Source organism: Halichoerus grypus, chromosome 8, assembly GCF_964656455.1.
Source record: "Halichoerus grypus chromosome 8, mHalGry1.hap1.1, whole genome shotgun sequence".
Classification (NCBI taxonomy): Eukaryota; Metazoa; Chordata; class Mammalia; order Carnivora; family Phocidae; genus Halichoerus; species Halichoerus grypus.
In genome coordinates, this window is record NC_135719.1 from 71,770,820 (window position 1) to 71,787,519 (window position 16,700).

General features: G+C 48.9%; 1 protein-coding gene and 1 long non-coding RNA gene across 4 annotated transcripts; one reads left to right on the forward strand and one right to left on the reverse strand.

Annotated features, from left to right (window-relative positions):
* Positions 1-738: 738 nt before the first annotated feature.
* Positions 739-16,313, reverse strand: THBS1 (thrombospondin 1). The gene is made up of 22 exons (XM_036090539.2): positions 16,160-16,313; positions 15,479-15,574; positions 14,663-15,222; positions 13,681-13,756; positions 13,187-13,386; positions 12,956-13,078; positions 11,870-11,963; positions 10,307-10,480; positions 9,830-10,006; positions 9,346-9,519; positions 8,934-9,061; positions 8,668-8,820; positions 8,066-8,284; positions 7,481-7,588; positions 6,883-7,042; positions 6,610-6,728; positions 4,615-4,849; positions 4,204-4,431; positions 3,772-4,043; positions 3,311-3,408; positions 3,068-3,207; positions 739-2,784 (listed from the first exon to the last, which is right to left on the reverse strand). The coding sequence occupies exons 2-22, from the start codon at positions 15,543-15,545 to the stop codon at positions 2,777-2,779; spliced, it is 3,513 nt and encodes a 1,170-aa protein (XP_035946432.1). The 5' UTR covers positions 15,546-15,574; positions 16,160-16,313; the 3' UTR covers positions 739-2,776.
* LOC144378830 (uncharacterized) lies at positions 3,115-7,533 on the forward strand. 3 transcript variants are annotated; one of them, XR_013440589.1, is made up of 4 exons: positions 3,115-3,228; positions 5,894-6,128; positions 6,552-6,822; positions 7,398-7,533. It is a non-coding gene; the product is annotated as an uncharacterized LOC144378830 (long non-coding RNA). The 3 variants fall into 3 exon arrangements; XR_013440590.1 differs by lacking the exon at positions 5,894-6,128 and having other exon boundaries at positions 3,120-3,228; XR_013440588.1 differs by lacking the exons at positions 3,115-3,228; positions 5,894-6,128 and adding an exon at positions 4,000-4,129.
* Positions 16,314-16,700: the final 387 nt, after the last annotated feature.

The following is a 16,700-nucleotide window of genomic DNA, read 5'->3' on the forward strand; positions in this document are numbered from 1 at the left end:
GTAATGCTTTGGCCTGCTCTTCAAAAACTAATTTGATACTTTATATGTATTTTTAGCATTTCTTCTAAATTCTTTTTTAGTCCTATTTTTGACCAAAGGTGAATTCATTCTCTAAAAGGTGACGTCTAGAGTTTGGCCCAAATTTGTAAGGACGGCTCCTCCCTTGGTAGCACTTCTAATGCGTCTCCACAACATACAGTTGTGTTGTCCACCCAGTGCTGTCATTCATTCATTGGTCCAAAAATGGAGTTGTGAGAATTGTGTGCGCTTCACTTGTGTTTTTCCCATTTTCACAGTTCTTTGTAGAAACAGAACTGTACTTTGGGAAGGATTCAATAGATGACATTTCATTACCTTAGTAAAATATAAAATTATATCCTGTTGGGGCCCCCATCTTAAGAGTCCTTTCTTTCCAAGATTTTTTTTAAGTGTGGAGCCCAACATGGGGCTTGAACCCAGGACCCTGAGATCAAGACCAGAGCTGAGATCGTTGGATGCTTCCCTCACTGAGCCACCCAGGTGCCCCGTCTTTCCTGTGTTTGATGTGGTAGGCTCATGTTTTGTTCTTATTCCACAAATCCAGCGAATATGTTTCCTAAGCAAATCAGTCTTCAATTATATAGGAACTGGGAATGTTACTAATATTTACTGTAATGTGTTTTTGTGTCTGCCATATTGGAATTTACCCATGCCTCATAACAAAGCCAGTAATAAACAGGGATTCTGTAAGTATAAATATAAATTTCCATATGATTTATTGTTGTTCCTTGTACATAAGAAACAGTAATATACAACTTACACTGCTTTAGAATGTAAAATGGATAAAAATGTGTACAAAAAAAGCACATTCCTAGAAAAAGGTATTGGCAAATAGTAAAAACTGGGGCGGGGGGGGAGTAACAAGCGAAAAACAAATCAAAAACAAAACAAAAACCCCAATAATTCTTCAATTCAGTGTGCAAACATTTTATAAAAATAGAAATACTAACTCTACAGGCAGTATTTCCTGATAAATTATTTAAATAGCATATCTACACAATCTGAGATCTATTCCAAGGGCAATGAGAAAATAATTTATAAAAATAAAGCAATGGTATATAAGATAGAAAAAACATAACTTTCAGAAAATGTATTTAACATTTCCATGCTATTTCCTTATTGGGAATACTTTTCTGCAAAGAATTTTTATACTATGTACAACATTGCCTTTTTTTTTTTTTTAAAGGTACTACAGTAGCTTTAAGTTTGTAAGACACTTAAACTCTTTCTGCTTGATCCAAAAATTCTTTACTCAGTCACACAACAAATGAGGTAATATTTGTATATAAGTTTCACCTTTGTTATTTTTTTCTCTCTTTTGGAAAAACAAAAAAGTGTAGATGATTTTCTTCTCCCTGGAAATAGGCACAAGGGATGGGGCACGACAGTTTGAAAGGCCTCATGGCTTGCTTTGAAACTTAAAGACACTAGCAAATGGACAACTAATTACACTTGAAAAGACAAAAAAAGATCCCAAGTCATTCACTCTGAGCACAAAGTGAAGAGCCGCTCACTCTGATGTTCCTCGTGCCGTTCTTGAGAGATTTGTTGATAAATCTCCACTACCTGCTGTCAGACACTTTCCATATGAAACCTAGATTCCAGGTAGAACAGAGTTAATAAATAATCTGTATTTACAATCTTACAGTCATGAAGACTCCTAACAAAGCTGATATGGATAGTCCTTACGCTTCTTCCTGTTCCATGAATAGTCTTTCAGACAGATCCTCCAGAGTAAGTAAAAAATAAATATTTTATATTGTAAAGTGTTTGTAAAAAATAAAAAAACTCCATGATATTCAGGAAAAAGAGAGACAAGGAATGTTTTAGTTGATAATTTTGTGCCTTTCTAACCATAAAAATACGAACACGGCTGCACATTGCTTTGGAGGCAGCCTGGTGCTCACTGAGATGGTAGGTTTTCTGATTTTCCTGCTGCATCTGCACAAGCTACGTGTGGAATACAACCAACAATTTCATGGTAAGCAGGCAGGGGCAGGCAGCACAGCCTTCCGCCGGCTTAATTCTCACTCCCTAGTGTGGTCACTATGGGTGGTAGCTAAGGGGTGGGGATCCGTGAGGAAGGCCAGAAGCCAGTCTTTCCCTCCCTTCCCTGCTTCTATTTAAGTGCCTATGTACGCGGGTTAATCAGCTAACACTGGTTAGCATCATGAAATCCAGCAAGAGTCTTCCAATCCCCTGAAAATGATTTAGTACCGAACATGTAACAGCTCCTCCATCTTGTCTTCATACAATCATCTCTTGGGGACATGCCCTCCCCTTAGGGCTTTGGCCCCTGCTCCCCCTCGTTCTGAGGGAGTCTGTCAAGGGTGGTGGTTTGCCAATTCTAGTGAGTCCTCCCTTCTCTCACATGCCTGGAAATGCTTTGGAGTCCACTGCTCTGAGATGGCTTCCCAATAGCACTCTACTCTGAAACAGAGTGGACAGCCACCTGCTAGCTGAAGCACGTGGATGCGTTTGCTTTTTTAAAAAGCAAACCAACGAAATTGTTGATGTTCTTGGACGAGTCTCTTCGCAGTCAGAGGCTGCATGCTGAGTCTGATTGGGGAAAATGGCATTTTCTCAAGGCAAGTCCCATATTCTAGGAGTCCACAATGATATGCAAGCAGAGAAAAGGCAGGGAGGAGGGATCCTGGGGGTTTTCTTAAGCCCGTGGTTCCAGAAGGTGCAACACCAGCATTGGTTAGGATCAGTCTTTTGATCAACAGTTTGATGATTAGGAATCTGTTAAGTAAACACATAAATATACAAGCCCATTAATTCACGAAGGTACTAGCTTTATCAGTTAATAAATTAGCCTTAGTAGAGCTCTGCTTTTATAGTAACCAAAGCATAATTTAAGATTGGCTACAGTTCATAGGCCTTGTTCTTATTGTGGTCTTCCACAGCAAAGTATCAACAACCCTTCTCTAAAACTGTCTTTTAAACAGATGCTTCCATAATTGGCACTCTCCATATTAGTCTGAATTAGAGATGTCAACTGCATTCACAGTAATGTTGCTCCTACCTCTGCATTCGTATTTCAGGTCGGAGAAGAACACCATTTCTTGAGAGAAGACAAACAACCCTAGCCTACCACCAGCATAGGTCTTGTCATAGATGGGTCCTGAGTCAGCCATGATTTTCTTCCCTTCATACATCACCACTCTGCAGGCAAAAGAACATCTCGTGAGTGACACCCCTACTTTTTGGTCTTCTTCTCCTTCCCCATCAGTGTGACTAAGTGAAACGTCATCAGCGCGATCTTTACCTAATGAAGCCGGTCTTGGGCCGGTGGCTGAGACGCCATCTGTAGGCAGTGAAATCTTTCCAGCCTATGTGACGAGGGTCATGCCACAGAGTGCGCACCTGAAGGAAAAGGTACCAAGTGGACCTAAATTAGAGGGCTGCAATGTTGGATTTTTCCAAGGCCTTTCATTTGATGCATGCTCTTGAATGTCCATATAAAGCAGAGAGAGAGGGGAAGTCTTGTTTGAAGAGGCTGAAAAGGTCTTTGGATTTGAAGGTAACTCTTAGTTACAGCAAGTTCCCTTCTCAGACGCTATTAGGTTTTTACAAAGCAGAACGTAATGCTGCAGTTGATGGTGCTGGGAACTTGGTATCTAAGGACCCTCCTTGCCCCCCAGCATTGGGAGTGTTGGCCAAAGCACAGCATCCTGAGTGCTAGTCAAGCACCCATCCACTCTCCCTTCTCCGGGGCCTTGTCCTTACCTGGCCTGGGGTGTTTCCCGTGTGCCACAGGGCATTCCGCAGGTGCTCTCCTGGCCCCGTGGTAGAGTTCACGACTTTCACAGAAAGGCCGGAGTATCCCTGAGCCCTAGTGGGGTTGGTGTCCCAGTAGGACTGGGTGACTTGCTTCCACATTACGACATAAAAGCGGCTGCTAGACTGGTAGCCGAACACAAATCCAGCATAGTCGTCATCTCTTTCAGTGTTGATGAAGAAGGTGCCACTGAAGTCCACGGCATTAAACTCATCATAACCTAGGAAAAGGAGGCCAGACCCGGGTTAAAAGCTGCAGCCTTCAGAAGCTTCTCTGTTACATTCCCAGACAGCCTGAGGGAAACATGTAAGCGCCAGGTTTTAGATTTGCTTCTTTCCCATGTGAGCACTAGCCTTTTGTATGGAGAACTCACTACTCACCTACAGCAAGTCCAGGATCACAGTTGACGGTCTGGACAAGTTCTTTACCCTGATGGCGTACAACCCAGTTAGGGTCATTCTGGGATGTCCCTTTGGGGTCTAGAGGAATCATCTGGAATCGGCGGAAATCAGTCTCGCTGATATCAATGTTTTCAGGACAGATGTCATCGATGTCTGGCACATTGTCATGGTCAAAATCATCTTTGCAAGCATCACCTCGACCATCACCTAAGGTCAAAAAGGCAAGAGTTCAGGGAAATTCTGAAACATGACTGGTCTCAGAAATTGACTATCTATTCTAAGTTGGCATCTTGTCTCTTTATCCTCTCAAATGCATTTAGTTTTGCTTTTATTTTCTCAATCCAGATAGCCATGGTGTTGGTCTCTTAGAAAGGGGCTCCACTGACTCACCATCAGAATCCTTCTGGTCAGGATTGGGCACGAGTCTGCAGTTGTCCCTATCATCAGGAATGCCATCATTGTCATCATCATGGTCACAGGCATCTCCCTTGCCATCTTTGTCATGGTCAGCCTGGTTGGCATTGGGCACATAGGGACAGTTGTCCAGGTTGTTCTGGTGGCCATCTTCATCAATATCCTGATTGTTGTCACAGGTATCTCCAATGCGGTCTGAGTCAGAGTCGAGCTGAAAGAGACAGAAAGGGAAGGTAAATTGAAGTTTAAGTCACTAATGGGAAAGAGGACTTAATGGAAGCTTCTCCCATGTTTGATATGGCCAGTGGGGTTTCAGGTCTATAAGCTATTGCCAAAACAGAGTAGTAGTAAAATTTTCTTGATCCTTGTGGCATCTGTGTGGCTCAGTTGGTTAAGCATCTGGCTCTTGATGTCAGCTCAGCTCATGATCTCTGGGTCCTGGGATTGAGCCCCGTGTTGGGCTCCACACTCAGTGCAGAGTCTGCGTGGGATTCTTTCCGGTTTCCTCTCCCTCTTCCTTCTGCCCCTCCCCCACCTTGCTCAAATAAATAAAATCTTAAAAATTTTTCTTGATCCTTGTTTTCATATGAATTTTAAAACATATTTAGAGTTTTTAAATATAAAACTTTCTAAATAAAATCAATCACTAATGTACCTCACTTTAATGGATCAAAACATTAAGATTTCAGTCTGTTAACTGCTTATTTCTCAACATTAAATGAAATTCTTTGTGTCTTATTTTCCATCGAAGGTTTCAGTTATAAAACTGTTGACATGTCCACTTCTACTCTAGCTCATTAAATCATGGAAACATGGCACTGTTTCTTGTGTATATTGGGTAATGTGTATGGTGGAGATTAAGGATTTAAAAATTTTTTTTGTATTTGGTTTTAATACATCTAGTCTATGAGGATTATTTGTTGGTTCAGGTAAAGTCAAACTTCTAAGTTTCTTCAAAACTATTTCTCAGTACTTTCATATTCTTCAGTGTGCATGGGATGCTCAGAGGTTATTTATACAGAGACTGGAATTTTTCTTGTAAGATTTACATAATGCCTGAATAGTTATAAATATTATAATCTGAGGAACAAAACAAACTCTTCCAGGGAGATAAATGATATTAATGAAGTTTATGGTAAGACTCAAACTCAAAACAGAGGACCCTCAATGCCATTTGCTCAGCAAAGCTATCCCAGAGCCTTCCACTTTCCTGTTACAGCCCACAGCTATTTATCCTGTTGCTTTTGTTTTCCAGGACCTCATAAGAACAAGTGTTAGGAGGAAAAAGCTGGATTTATCATTTCTGTGATCTTATAAAATTTCCATTTTTAAAAAGCTGGTTTCCAGGTTTCTACAGCAAAGCATTTTAAAAAAAGACCTGCCTTAACTTACATTGATAAAATATGATGGCCAATTACACGTGGAAAGAAATACTTTCAGACATGGAACCTGTTCTGGCTAATGTCTACATGTAGGACTCCCTCACACAGGTAGAGAATAATCTGTTTGCAATGCCAAATAATTTTGAAGAATGACAAACTGGAATTTCTCTAGCTTTTGGAAGTATTTTTAGGTTGAGGTTTTCTTACAGCCAGACTATATCGTTAGCCATGAAAATAGTTATTAATTTTCCTGAGAATATTTTCCTTCCATCTTAGTCTCAGAAATGATTACTATAGAGTTACTAGATTTCTGCTTTGTATAATTTGGTAGATCATGCAGGGTAGGTGAGACCTGATAGACGAGTGAAGTTACAAGATTGTCACACTAAGGATTTTTGGGATGCTCTCATGCAAGGAGGTCTCATGAAAGATTTCATTCTCATGAAAATATTGCAATTGGCTTTGAGACCTCTGAGAGCCATGGTCATGAAAGAGTTTGAACTCTCTTTAACTCCTTTTTTTTTTTTTAAGGGCCTAGCAAAAGCTATTCCAGTACTCTACTGGAAGATTCTCAATGGAGTCCACCTACCTGATCTGGATTGTGTTCCAGAGGGCAGTTGTCACACTGATCTCCAACCCCGTCCATATCCGTGTCCCTCTGGTCCACGTTGTAGACATACTGACAGTTGTCTCGTTCATTGAGGATACCTACAGAGAACAGGTGACCAGTCAGGGCTGGAATCTCCAGCCTCTGGGGTTTCAGCAAACCGCACCCCCAGAGCCAGGGCTGGAGAGAACTCCGGTGAGAGCTGAGTATGGTCCCCACTGCCCCCAGGCCTGCTGCCATCAGGGAGGGCCTCACCATCCCCATCGATGTCTGCGGCGCAGGCGTCTCCTTCCCCATTGTTGTCCGTGTCAGCCTGATCTGGGTTGTGGTTGTAGGGGCAGTTGTCACAGCGGTCTCCCACGTCATCTCGGTCATAGTCATACTGGGCTGGGTTGTAATGGAAGGGGCAGTTGTCCTGCAAAAGAATGGCGCATTTTACAACACTGTCCATGCAACCAGCTCAAGCCTGCAACCATCTGTAACATCTTCTACTTAATCCTCACTGTAGAAATTGAAAGCCAGGGCCTACCGAATGAAAAATGGATTCCTGTGGGTTACAAGTCGGTGAAATGTAAATAGAAGGACACCGCCCCAGTTCTCAGTGTGCCCGATACAAATTTTACTGCAATTTAGGGAAGCATGTGAAACAAATCTGGGGAGCTGAGTGTCGTTTGTTCATATATTGTCATTTCTTGCTCAAACCTGGGGTGGGGGAGGTTGTGAGGAAAACCCAAAACCCTCATTTTAAACCTTCTCTTGGCAACATCTAGGTGTTCCAACCGGCCCCGCGTAACTCTGCGTCAGAGTCTCGCATGAAGAAGGGGAACGAAGGAGGCATGGGCCACACCCTTACCCTGTCGTCTGGGATTTTATCATTGTCATCATCGTCATCACAGGCGTCGCCGATCCCGTCCTTGTCGTAGTCCTCCTGCCCGGAGTTGGGCAGGTTGGGGCAGTTATCCTGGAAAGAGAGGATGCACATGAAAGCTCGGTCCGCATGCCCCTCGCTCAGCCTGAGCCCGGGGCATGGCCCCCAGATGCCCCACACGGACTAGAACTGCTGTGCTCCCCAGTGGCATCTTACGGTTTCTCACGGGAGGACATGAAACTAAGCATTTTCTTGGGGGATATGTCGTTTGTATAAATACCCTGTGCTTTATATATGCTGGGAGCACTGGTCCTGCCCTGCTGGTATTTGGGAGAGTCGTGAACACTTTTCGGGAGGAAGGAACCTGCTCTGGAGTGCACTGGCCAACAGGGCCCCCCTCTTCATGTTCATGGCACCAGGGGATTAAATGTGAAGACTTCATGCCATTTGGCCTTTGTGTGATTTCATCTTTCACTTTCAAACTTGAAGCATTAAAAATGGCTCCGCCTCTTCCCTGGGTCAGGGCGACACGCCTCCTTTCGGGAGGCACGCGAGGGAAGCGGGCTCTACCTTCTTGCAGTGGTAGGTGGCGTTGGCCACGCACACCAGGTCCTCGTTGGGCCACCCGTCCAGGTCCGTGTCCTCCCCGCAGATGACGCCGTTGCCCGCGTAGCCGGGCTTGCACTCGCAGCGGTACATGGGCTCGCTGTAGTGGCCCAGGTAGCTGCACTTGGCGTTCTTGTTGCAGTCGTGCGTCCCGTCCGTGCAGGGGTTGCGCGGCTTGCACACCTGCGGGCACAGCGTCCCGAAGTGAATGCAGAGTCTCCGAGAGAGTCCCCGCATCCCTCTCCTCTCCACGGACACGGAGGCTCCGTGAGGAGGAGTGCGGGGTACCTCTGTCCCTCCCGCTTCTCCCCCAGTGGATGTACAAGCCCATCAGCTCGCCCCTGAGTCCCCAGAGCAGCATGTTCTAGTGTGATGGGCTATTTCTCCCCCTGCTGGGTTTTCAATGGACTGTCTTGGCCCATTTCTAAGCCCTAGGCCGTACGCTCGGCCCTCTGCCCGTCTTTTGGGAAGGCTGTGACAGGACAGGCCTCCCTTGGCCGGCTGGTGGGCCACGGCCCCCGCTCGGCCCCCGCTCCACTCCCGTCGGGGGGTCTAGTCCCGTCTACCTGCTTGTGGGCGGTGGCGTAGTCCACACCCCGGCCGAAGGGCTGCGGGCCCGTGAAGCGCGGCGGGCAGGGCAGGCAGTTGTAGCCGGGGTCCGTGTTCTCACACCGGTGCTCGCCGCTGTGCTGGAAGCAGGCGTCGGGTACTTCTCGGCACTGTGGGAGAAACAACAGTGTGCCTCCTGTGTGGGCGCCGCTGCCGCGGGAAGGGGCTGGGACCAGGTCAGCTGCTTCCCCGACGCCCGGTAACGCCGCCAGTACGTCCTCACCTCATCCACGTCTTGGCACTGGACGCCATTTCCGCTGTAGCCCGGGGGACAGGCACCGCACTTCCAGCTGCCATCTGGGTAACTCGTGCACTTGACCCCAGCAAAGCAGGGATTGGACAGGCATCCGTCTGAGATCAGGGAGACAGGCACACGGTTGGTCTGAGCGGCTCTTGTCGGCCCCGCTCGTCACAAAACAATAAAGCATTCAACATCGTGGGCTCTATGTAACCGTTCACGTGTTGGGATTACTCGGAAATGCCAGACGGATACTATAGTCCAAACACACAGGACCATTCAGAGCTAGAACTCCCCATCCCCCCCCGCACCGAATGCTGACCATGGCTTTCAGTGAAACCACAACAAAGAAACCCGAACTCCCAAGGGTGCTCTGATCCTGGGCTGCAAGACTCACCAACTGGGCAGTCCTGCTTGTTGCAGATCTGGTTTTCTGTTGCATCACCAACACAGTCCTTGCCTCCAAACTGGGGTGTGGGGTTGTTGCAGAGCCGGCTACGTTTCTGCACCCCTCCTCCACAGGTGACAGAACAGAGGTCCCACAGTGACCAGGGACCCCAGCCTCCATTGACTGCAAAGAAGTGAAGCACAGGCCCAAGTTAAGGCCAATTTTCAAACACCTCACCTGTCCCAGAAGACTCTAACTTGTTCTCCACTCGTCTGACACATGGAAAGAATGTTTGGGAAGAGAGTTTGAAATGGTTTTCTTTCCGTTTTTTATTAAAAGAAGCTGCTGAGCATGCAGGACTTTGCTTCTACTTGTTCCCTAGGAAGTAACCTTCCCCCCCCCACACCCCACGACCCACCGACCTAGAGGCCCCAGACACCTATAGCTGCGCGGAGCTGTTGAGCCCTCAGCTGTGTGGCCCGCTCTCACTTACTGGGGCATGCGTCTTTCTGGCAGGCTTTGGTCTCCCGGGCTTCGCCTTCACATGGCTTCCCGTTCATCTGGGGGCTCGGAGAATTGCAGAGTCGAATTCTTGTGATCACACCATCGCCACAGGTCACGGAACAAGATGACCATGGGGACCAGTGGCTCCAGCCGCCATCCTGTTTAACTAAAATACAAAGCTGACAGTTATAGGGTGCTCACCAGGTCTCAAGCTCTGTGCTAACCGCTTTGAATGCATTACCTAAACGAAATCCTCAAAATAACCCTATCACAAGCTATTATTCCCCCCAATTTGCAGGTGAGGAAAGGGCCTCAGGGAGGGAAGTTGTGCTCAAGGGTGCAGAGGTAAGCAGAACTGGGGTTCAGATGCAGACAGTTGAGAACCTGTACCCTTAACCTCTATGCTGTCTGGCTGAGGACAAGGCCAAGTCTGTGCTCTGCATTGCTAAGCGGCCAAGATGCTCACATCTCTTATCGCACTCCTGAATATGGCAGGTCCGCGTCTGGACGGAGGAGCCCTCGCATCGGTTGTTGAGACTGTCACAGGAGCGACCGCGCTGCTGGATTCCATTGCCACAGGTCGCAGAGCAGGAGGTCCACTCGGACCATGGGGACCAGCCGTCATCCGCAGAGTCGCTGGCTGCAGGGGAAGTGGGTTCATTTAATGTGTGATCAGCGAAGACAAGCTATTCTGTAGCTCGCGCTCTTTAGGACCTTCTTCCTTTGCCAGAGGGCAAAAAGCCATGTATGTCTTAGGCCAGTAGCCGAAGGGTCTATCCCAAGTCCTTGCATGTGTAGCAGCGGGGGAATGGAAGGCTCAGCACAGCCCCGCCTTCTCCCCGCATGTTTGGGGCCTCCTGTCTCAGCATTTTAAGTGAGTTTCCCTTTCCTGACTTTAGATATCTGGATACGCATTTCCAGTCTGAGGCTTCCCAGAGCACTAGATGTGGAGGCCGCTCATGGGAGTCACTCCGGACTGTCAGGGGAGCCACAGGCCATGTGTTTGGCAGATGAGCTGAAGGCAGCTTCGCTACCACTGGCTCGGCCTCCAGCTCGGTCATGAGGCTCACCAGTGCGCAGCTCCTCTTACCCTAGCATGTGGGGCCTGCTCCAGACATATTTGCACAAGAGAATGGGCTTGTTTACCGTCTGCCCGGGCCCCAGGACTGCAATCACATGTAGCTGTATCAGACACAAGACAGAGAACTTGTTTCTCTTGCCGGCAGTTGGAAGTTTTCCTAGCAATCCCTGATTCAAGGTCAGGACTCCGCTGGTCCCCAGCGCGCTCTGGTCCCTTCCGCCCACACCTGAAGTGAAAGCTGAGCAGCAGCGGATGTGCGCACGATCATCACAGTGCCAACAGCGCTGGCACGGTCCCTGGGTGAGACTACTTACTCGGAGCTGTGACCGGTTGTGTCTACCAGTTGTGTAGGGGTGTGTGAGGTGTAGGGGGAGTGCTACTTTCCTGCTTCAGTTCTTATCTTAAGTGTGCTGAATCCTTTTATGACTTGTACGTACTACATTCAATATTGTCTCAGCAAAGTGAATAATTTATACTGGCAACACCAACCAGGGGATAGGGTGCCATGAACAATACAGGGCCTTATTTCTGCCGAAACTGAAACTGCTCTTAGTCTTAGGCTTCCTACTCCTGCAGATAAAATGGATGTAACCTTCAGGCGCAATTGTTCAGTGCGAGCACTACAGACCGTCAATTTATCTGGTGAGCAGATTTTTCTTCCCTCTAGGCCATAGTGTCAAAATCTAAGCAGTCCATTAGAGCTATTGCTGCTACACATTCGTCTCTCCTTTCCTCTGAGCATCAAGTCAAAATCAGTAAGCTGTGCCCAGATCATTATTGCCTAGAGAGCAGCCAAGCCGTCCGTTAACCAGATGCCGCAGCAGGAAACGGAGTTTAAACACACAATGGAAATGGGGGTGGGGTTCCAGTGTCCCCTTTCAGCTGTCCTGTGTGTATGGAGAACGGACCTCGTCACTCAAGAATGGTTATGCGGTTTTACAAACTTACGCCAACACCGTGGGCAGCATTCTCCGTCAGGGACAGTGGCATTGGAGCAGGGCATGATGGGGCAGGACACTTTCTTGCAGATGGTAACGGAGTTCTGCAGGGCAAGAGGGAGACATGGGTTACTAAGCATATTGTAAGCAGAAGTTTATATACTGTAACATTTCAAATTACAAGACGAAACATGGTCAGAGCTGTAAACACTCCAGTGGAAGGAGTTTAATAGATTTGTCTGTCTGATTTGCAGCCACCATATTGTGGAGACAGTTTTAATGCCTTAGAGAGTTCTTAATTGCTACTGAGTGGTGGAAGTGACAGCATGTAGAATTTATCCAAAGGGAACCACCAAACATCTTGAGTCAAGTCTTTTAATCGGTGTCTGAAAATGAACTCCAAACGCAGTCAGGACTTTTAAATTTTGAAATTTTCTTTTTATAGAGACAAGATCAGTGAGCATTTTCCCCCTTCATGTATAGTTCTGGTTTTATATTATGTTGGAGACGAACAGACATCAAGTTGGCTCCCAAATCTAGCAATCCAGGATTTGTATTTAAGCGGACTCTGCTCAGCGCATCAGGCAAACCGAGGCGCCCGGTACCGGCTTTGGGGAGAGCCAGTGATACACACACTGCAGGTGGTACCCTGAGCTAAGTGGACAGTTACGTCCTCAGTGTCCGGGCTAAGTGATTTGAACAATCAGCACTGTATTAAGGGAATCTCGAGGTCATTGTTGAATGCAAGTCAGGGTTGGAGAAATAAAAGGAATGTTCCGACCAGGTTTTATTTACCAGACATTCAACACCTAGCCTTTGAACGAAAGCAGGTAAATTACTCAAATGTCTTAGCAGATTTGTTCTTTTAGATACTTAGCCTGAGGTATAATGAAGACTTTGAAAAACTTTTGAGAGTTTCAAGATTTTAGGCAGGTCACAATTGCATCTTGAAACAAACAAAAAAACCCAAAAAGCAACCACTTTGGTTATCAGGCTATGGAGCATAGAAAGAGCTTGTGTGGCCATCTGGTATTTCCCTACAGACTGGCTTCAAACACATAATCACTTCCTATTTCATTCTGGAATGATCCCTCACCTGACAGCGGCACTCCGTGCAGCTATCAACGGTCCACTCCTCGTTATTCCTGTACTGAACTCCATTGTGGTAGCAGAGGGGAGGCCTCCTCAGCTCAATGGCCAACTCTTTGTTCTCTTCAGTCTAGAAGGGGGAGAAAGGTCATTAGTGTCATCTTCATTTTCACTGGGGGTCATCTGTGATACACCTTCAGGTGCTCATGCTAAAGGGCTGGGAGTGGAGGCCACTGACCACTTTGCGGATGCTGTCCTGGAGCGTGGTCACGATGGTTCGCAGGCCCCTCAACTCCAGGACCATGCTGGACAGCTCATCACAGGACATGCCGCAGATGGCCTGCAGGTCCTTCGTCTTGTGGCCAATGTAGTTAGTGCGGATGGCAGGGCTGGAGCCGTTTACCACATTGTTGTCGAGGGTGAGAAGGACATTGGTGGCTGCCAAGAAAGAAAGGAATGCCATGAGAAAAGTAATGGAAGGTCTTAACACAGCTGTTTTCACTGGCCAGCCCCTGGAGCTCCTAGTTGGAAAGACATTATACCTGGGGTGAAGGACACAGGGGGAGGGGAGGCACATAGGTGGATCACCCTTTGAGATCACTTTCATACACCTCTTAACTAAGTTACCCTGGGTAATTTATGCACAACCGCGGTTCCCTAAGTTTGTCAGCTTGTTTTGGGTGGAATCCCCTGAATGTCCTCATATGCCCCCCAGAATAGAAGGGTACTCACCGCTGGAACAGCCTTTATTCCTGAGGATGGCTTCTGGTGTGGTTCCGAAGACAAACCTCACGTTCTGCAGCACCCCCTGGGGGCAGAGGACACACATTACTTGTAGAGTGGTGGTGGGGGGGTTGGGGGGAAATGGGTGGGGGAAACGGTTTATGCCAGGAAAAGGACACAATGGACGTTCTAAAAGTTTGAAAGCGCTCCCTTTAGAGATTACCATGTCAAAATAACACACCAACGTAAACTGCCAAACAATCACAATCTTAATTGGATCTCCTGCCAAGTCTTCAGTACTTTACAAAGAAATCCGTTATCAGCCTACTTGGGTACACAGGAAATAGAATCGGATACTAAGGACAGGCTTAAATGATACTCTCCAGTGTCAAAGAGTTAGATGTGGGAGTTTCAAAGCACAGCTGCAAAAACCTAGATGTTTAAGCGAGGAAGAAGCTGCAGCAGCAAATAATCACTATTTTCACCTTCGGAGACCTGGCTCCCGAGACCAGCTCCATCCCCATGGGGAATCAAATAGCAAAGTGGTATTTATTCTGCTGGCAGTATCCATTTCAAGCTACATTACAATTGGTAGAATGCTTTGAAATAGTTATTTTCTTGAAAAGAGCATAAGGAGTCTCTAAGGCTTGAACAGGTGGCTATAGGAAAACCATTTCTTGTTTCCTTTAGTGGTTTTCAAAGTGCGGTCCCCAGAACACCAGCACCAGAAGCTTCACCTGGAATTTGTTAGAAATACAAATCATCAGGCCCCATCCCAGACACACTGAATCTGCAACTCCGGGAATGGGGTGCAGCGGTGTGTGCTTTAACAAGCCCTGCAGGTGAGTCTGATGCTCCCTGACGTCGGAGAACCACTGCTTTAGGCCACGGGCAGGGTCTCCCATACCAGAAACCCTGCCTCTCCTGTTCTAGCCCTCCTGACAGGTCAGCTGTTGAGCAGTCAACCCCACCAACAACGAGGACACCTCACCTGGAAGTTGTCATTGACCCCTCCTTTCGCGACGCGGAGCCTGGCCGTGGTGGCCAGGTCCCTGGTGAAGATGCTCTGGACAGGGACGTCCAGCTCCGCGTTCTCCATTTTCTCACAGCCAATGTACAGCTGGGCCCGGTCCTCCTGCACAAACAGGGTGATGCTCTTCCACTGGCCGGTCGCCAGCAGCGCTTCTTCCACCGACACCACGTGTTGCATCCCTTGTACGGTCAGGCTCAGGTCCAGGGTGCCCGCTTTGCCATTGGAGACCACACTGAAGACCTGGCCTGAGTGGTCTTTCCGTTCTATGGCCAGCAGCGTGCCTCGGGTCTTCTTCATCTGCCTCAAGGAGGCCAAGAGAAGGAAGCCTTTCTCTGCCCGCACAGCATCCACCAGGTCTTGGAACTTGTCATCAGGTACTGGGGGGATTAGGTTGGCATCCTCAATGCGGAAAGCTGGGCTGGAAGGGTCAGGACCCTTCACCAGGCGGCGCCCGGAGCCCTTACGGGCAGCCCCGGTGAGTTCAAAGATGTCGAACACGCCGTTGTCTCCCCCAGACTCTGTTCAATAGGAGCAAGACACACAGTGAGCTTTCTAGGCTGAGGCCAGGGATGGCAACTAAAGGACAGGGCGAAAACTCTGGGCAGCTACGGCAAGAACTGAACGAACACCAGGGTCAGAGGGAACCTGCCTGCTGATGTTCTGTCAGGGCTCTGGGGAGAGACACCTGGCAGAGGAGAGAATGGGAGGAAGGCACCCTCGGGCTAACCCGGACCTCATCTTCCCTCTCCTCTCAAAAGGTATACATAGACTCACCGGGAATGCGGCTGGAGCCACATGCATGCAACAGGAATAGGACACTGAGTCCCCAGGCCAGCCCCATGGTGGAGCTGTTTGTGCCCAGCAGGGAGCCTGTAACAGGAAACACAGAGCCCAAGGTCAGAGGCAGCCAAGCAGGGAGGGTGGGCACAACCTGGGGGCTGGGCTTGGGGCCAGGGCCCTGGGGCATCCCCCTCTGGCCCCACATTTGCTGGACGGGGCGGGGGTGGGGGGACGACAATATTTACTTTGAACAGGGCATCTGGAAGAAAAAGAGTCGAGGAGAGGAGACTGTAGTTTTAAAGTTGGGGGTTGGCCCTGGGGCAAAGACCAACCACCTGGGGACTTTTCCTTGGGAAGCTGAGGGCAAACAGCAGGACCAGGAGATGCAGTCTGGGGGCGCAGGGAGGCATGGGGAAGTAGAGACTCTCCTCTAGACGACTGATAGAAAGGTGTGGGGAGCGCTGGGAGAATAAAAGAAAATCTTGGGGAGTACTGACGAGTTGGTTTATGAACCCCAAGGCCGGAGAGAAGAGCTCTGGAGCCCTTTGACGACAGGGACACGGGGGAAGGCGAAGAGTAGGAGATCCGGGGTCCGCCGAGGGGCTGAAGCCTCGGAGCTCAAGGTGGCTGACCAGGGCAGCACCGGTCCTCGGCGGCCGCCCGGGGACTCCTTACCTGTGTGCACTCGGGTGCAGCGGCCCGGGGTGGCGGCGAGGGCGCAGCGACGGGCGCCGAGTCCCGGAGAGGCGCGGGGCGGGAGTCGGAGGCTGCGCGGGAAGGGCTCGCGGGAGCCGGGACTCGGCGGCCGGCTCGGAGGCAGTGGCTGGCGAGGCGGCGGCGCGGCGCGCTTTTAAAGGCGCGCTCACATTCCTGGGGATTCCTCTGGCCAATGGGAGGCGGCCGGGCAGGACGGGGGGGGGGCAGTCTGGGTTCCTCTCTCCGCCCCCCGCTGCCTGGCGCATAACTTTTCAGCTAGCGAGGTGTTGGGGGGGGGGTTCGGGCGAAGAGCGGTGGAAAGTCTCTGAAAAATAGGTGCCCGCCCACGCAGCCTTGGCGCACCCGCGAGCAGCGCTTTGGCCCCGGGAGTCAGTGTGAGCAACCCGAGCGGCGACGAGGCTTTAGCCTCCAACCTCCCCCCCCGCCCCGCCCCCAGACCCTTAGGGGGACTTTCAGGCAAACCCATCTCCTTGAATACCTGGGCGACGGCTGACACTTG